Source organism: Pediculus humanus, genomic scaffold, assembly GCF_000006295.1.
Source record: "Pediculus humanus corporis 1103172107443 genomic scaffold, whole genome shotgun sequence".
NCBI lineage: Eukaryota > Metazoa > Arthropoda > Insecta > Psocodea > Pediculidae > Pediculus > Pediculus humanus.
Window position 1 is genome coordinate 219334 of NW_002987064.1, and position 1343 is coordinate 220676.

At 23.2% G+C, this 1343-nt stretch overlaps 1 protein-coding gene across 1 annotated transcript; it reads right to left on the minus strand.

Moving 5' to 3' along the window:
• Positions 1–96: 96 nt before the first annotated feature.
• Positions 97–1052, minus strand: Phum_PHUM090520 (aromatic amino acid decarboxylase, putative; the record flags this gene model as incomplete). The annotated part of the gene is made up of 4 exons (XM_002423825.1): positions 97–270; positions 458–640; positions 727–825; positions 1041–1052. The coding sequence occupies 4 exons, from the start codon at positions 1050–1052 to the stop codon at positions 97–99; spliced, it is 468 nt and encodes a 155-aa protein (XP_002423870.1).
• Positions 1053–1343: the final 291 nt, after the last annotated feature.

Here is a 1343-nt window from a genome sequence, read left to right on the forward strand (position 1 = left end):
TGGAAACATTGGAGAATTCGATAGTAAAAGACTCGAACTGAAACTCGAATTTCTTTTTTTAATTTCTGAAAAATACAAAAAAAAAAAAAATTTTAGTCATTTTACCAAAAAAAAAAAAATGTTGAGGATAATTATTATTATTATTTTACCAGCCAATGACATTTTGGATTTTTTATCGGTAATTAATATTTCATTTTTCTCTTTGATGACTTCGTCTGCTGTTGTTTTTATTTCATCCCAATCTTCCATAAGATCGTTAATTGTCGTTCTCTGTGACGTAATCGTAAATCTTATGACGTATTTGTCCTTAATAAATCATAAAAATAATAATAATAATTATTATTATTATGACAATAATATTGGAGCATTTGCTAAATAAATACGCATGAGATTAAGGATTTTAAATCTCCCCTTTTTTAAGTTTATTTTAGGTTAACGGTTAAAATAAAAAAGAAACCTTTAAGGAAGCAGGTACGCAATGAATTTTCCCTTTTAAATTTAATTTTTTTAATAATTTTTCCGTCAATTCGTTATCACCGATGAGTCTAAAAACGACCAAACCAAGATGTCTCGCTGCCGGAATTTCAAATCTCGAATCTTCCATTATTAATCTTTCAAATTTTTCAGCTAAATTTACACTCTGAAAAAAAAAAAAAACAAAAAAAAGTCTTAATGATGATAATAATATTAGAAACTTAATAAAATATTAATAATTTATATTATTACGTTACGAATGTGATTTTGAAGTCCTTTAACACCGAATGATCTTATAACGAACCATAATTTCAAAGCTCTAAATCTTTTACTCAATGGTATTTGCCAATGCTGTAAAATTAATTATTATTATTATTATTATTATTTCACTTAAATATTTTTTTATTATTTTAAAATAACAAATGAAAAAATAGAAATTTTTTTTTTTTTTTTTAACGAACCATGTAATCAATGGCAAGACCTGAAATGTCATCGTCAAAATCGTTTCGTAAATAATAATAATAATGATAAAATTATTAAAACTAATTAATGAGATGATCTAATACCTGAATTTTCATGTTTTAAATAAAGAGGATCGACGTTAAAGGTACGATGTAACGTTTTGCAATTTTTTACCCTAAAAAGAGAGAGAAAAATCAATAAACGATCGAATCGAACAAAAATATTTAATAAAAAAAAATTTTAATTTTTAAAAACCGACAATGAGTCATTAAAAAATTTTTTTTTTTTTTTTGCACAATAATAATAATACTTCTTAAAGTTAAAATGCTGAGAAATCAAAAAAAAAAAAATTTTTTTAAAGTTGAATGACATGGTTTTAAAATCAAGAATCGTTTTTTTTTTTTTTT